The sequence below is a fragment of the Cynoglossus semilaevis genome, chromosome 7 (assembly GCF_000523025.1).
Source record: "Cynoglossus semilaevis isolate Cse_v1.0 chromosome 7, Cse_v1.0, whole genome shotgun sequence".
NCBI lineage: Eukaryota > Metazoa > Chordata > Actinopteri > Pleuronectiformes > Cynoglossidae > Cynoglossus > Cynoglossus semilaevis.
Genome location: NC_024313.1, coordinates 1,837,850 through 1,839,910, shown reverse-complemented (window position 1 = coordinate 1,839,910; position 2,061 = coordinate 1,837,850). Strand labels below are relative to the sequence as shown.

The window sequence follows — 2,061 nt, the reverse complement described above, 5'->3', positions numbered from 1 at the left end:
GCCAGATAAGACGGCTTGATGAGCCATGCCTGGCTCCTCGGGTCGTAGTTTGACAACGGCTGGTATATAACGTATGTTTATAAGCAGCTCTCACGCAGATGAATGGACAAACGCGGACTCACCTTTGCTAACGTCTTCACGCTGCTGCTCGTCCGGTTGCTGGCGTTCTCTTCTCTTGACGAGAGACTGAACCGCACACAGCACTGTGTTGATGTTTGTCTCCAGCTGAGCGGAGAAGTCGGCGCAGAAGGCAGACTGGGGCTCTGAGCCATGGGGAAAGGCAGAGAATACGACAGATGAGAATTCAGGTCAAGTGTTTTGGTCACGAGCTTTACGAAAAAAAAAATACAATTCAGAATATAAAGTAAAATACGACTCTCTTTAAAATGTATTTTTATTTACCCAAACCTTTCCATACCAGGTCCCCCCAAACTTAGCATTAGCTTCGAGCCGCGGACCCCCCTTTACGAACCCACGGGCAATGCTACAAAATACTTAAAGAAACCTTTAGAATCTATTGTCTTATTTTTTTTACTACTCAGTAATTATAACATTGGTTTAGCATAAGAAAATGATTAATGAATTATTAACTAATCTAAGTAATTAACTAATATACATGCTAGCTTGAGGAGCATAGCAGCTAGATAGCTAGCTAGATAGATAGCTAAATAGATAGCTAGATAGCTAGATAGATAGCTACTGTAGATAGCTAGCTAGACATCTAGCTATTTCATTTTTGCGGACAAGCACAAAGTGAAGGGAGTTAGCTTCGGAGTCCATAATTTATCGCAAAGAAAAATGAAAGATAACAGGCAGAAACTACCAGGTCTACCGTATCCATAATTTATCGCAAACATAACAGGCAGAAACTACCAGGTCTACCGTAGTCATGCCGAAGTTGCAGCTGTTACATAATCACGCATTACCGGAAAGTTGAGAATCCGATAACAGCAGTATACATGTTGTTAATTAAAATAAATTATTACCGGAAAGTTGAGAATCCGATGATTACAGTAGTATACATGTTGTTAATTAAAATAAATAATATATGAAGTATTTTCTGACGTTCCCCTAGCGCCCCCTACTTTGAAGACCACTGACTCAGGACATATTTTCATATTTCATTTTCAGCCTTCAACCCCCGGTGCATTGCAAAACAGTCACTTCCATCACCTGTCGGCTGGTGTCCCAGTGACAGCATCTGTATCTTCCAAGTGGTGAACTCGGTGACGCTGCCCTCTACCTGTCCCCTGACGTACTTCAAGCTCTGAGTGATGGCTGGCTGGACGTTCGTGTTAGAGGAACAGACAGCAGGGTTGAAGAGCTGTTCCACGCCGGGCATCTGAGCAGCCACGTCCTTCAGCTGGTCGAAGCTTGAACAGCACATCGCAAAGTGGTTCCTGTGATATAAAAAAGTTAGCGAATTAGCCTGGACTGTTTGATATATTTCACACAAACAAATATTTATTTCTTGCGTTTTACCATGTGTGCAGCGCTCTGTCACAGCTCTGCCGGGCCGCAGCGTCCAGCTCCGACTTGGCGCTCTCACTTTGCTCGAGCATCGAAGTCACGCGTTGGTGGATCTGACACCAGGTGGCGTCTTCCCTCCTCATCAGACAGCCGGCAGGCTGGCGGTGCGCGGCCAGTGGGGACGGACAACTCAGGGTGTGCTGCCCGCAACTGCTTTTCTCTTCTTTCTGCTGCGGGTCCTCGGGACAGCACTGCAGCGTCCAGCTGAGCTGCTGCAACAGAGCGGTGCACTGGGCAGCCAAAGCCTGCCCTCTAGTGACCCAGCTGTGTAGAGAATCCTGAGGTGGGAAGGCACATCCTGAAGCCACGTCTTCACTCTGGCCCTGGAAACGCTCCTTGATGTCCATCATGCTGTTTGTTAGCCTCCTGAACGTGGCGGCAAAAAAAACAGACTTTTTTTTTTTACCGTAATTTATGGACTATAAGCTACTACTTTTTTTTCCCCACACCTTTTAAACCCTCAGGCTTAAACAATGATATGGCTAATTTTTTTCATTTTTGCGGACAAGCACAAAGTGAAGGGAGTTAGCT

The 2,061-nt window shown here is 45.6% G+C and overlaps 1 protein-coding gene across 1 annotated transcript in view; it reads right to left on the bottom strand.

Moving 5' to 3' along the window:
• The window catches only part of mdn1 (midasin AAA ATPase 1), a 60,832-nt gene that overhangs the window by 11,872 nt on the left and 46,899 nt on the right, over window positions 1-2,061 (bottom strand). The window contains exons 79-81 of the mRNA XM_025057042.1: window positions 1,483-1,949; window positions 1,174-1,400; window positions 93-263 (exon numbers count right to left, since the gene is read on the bottom strand). Coding sequence (XP_024912810.1) covers window positions 93-263; window positions 1,174-1,400; window positions 1,483-1,949 — 865 coding nt within the window. The remainder of the gene's footprint in view (window positions 1-92; window positions 264-1,173; window positions 1,401-1,482; window positions 1,950-2,061) is intronic.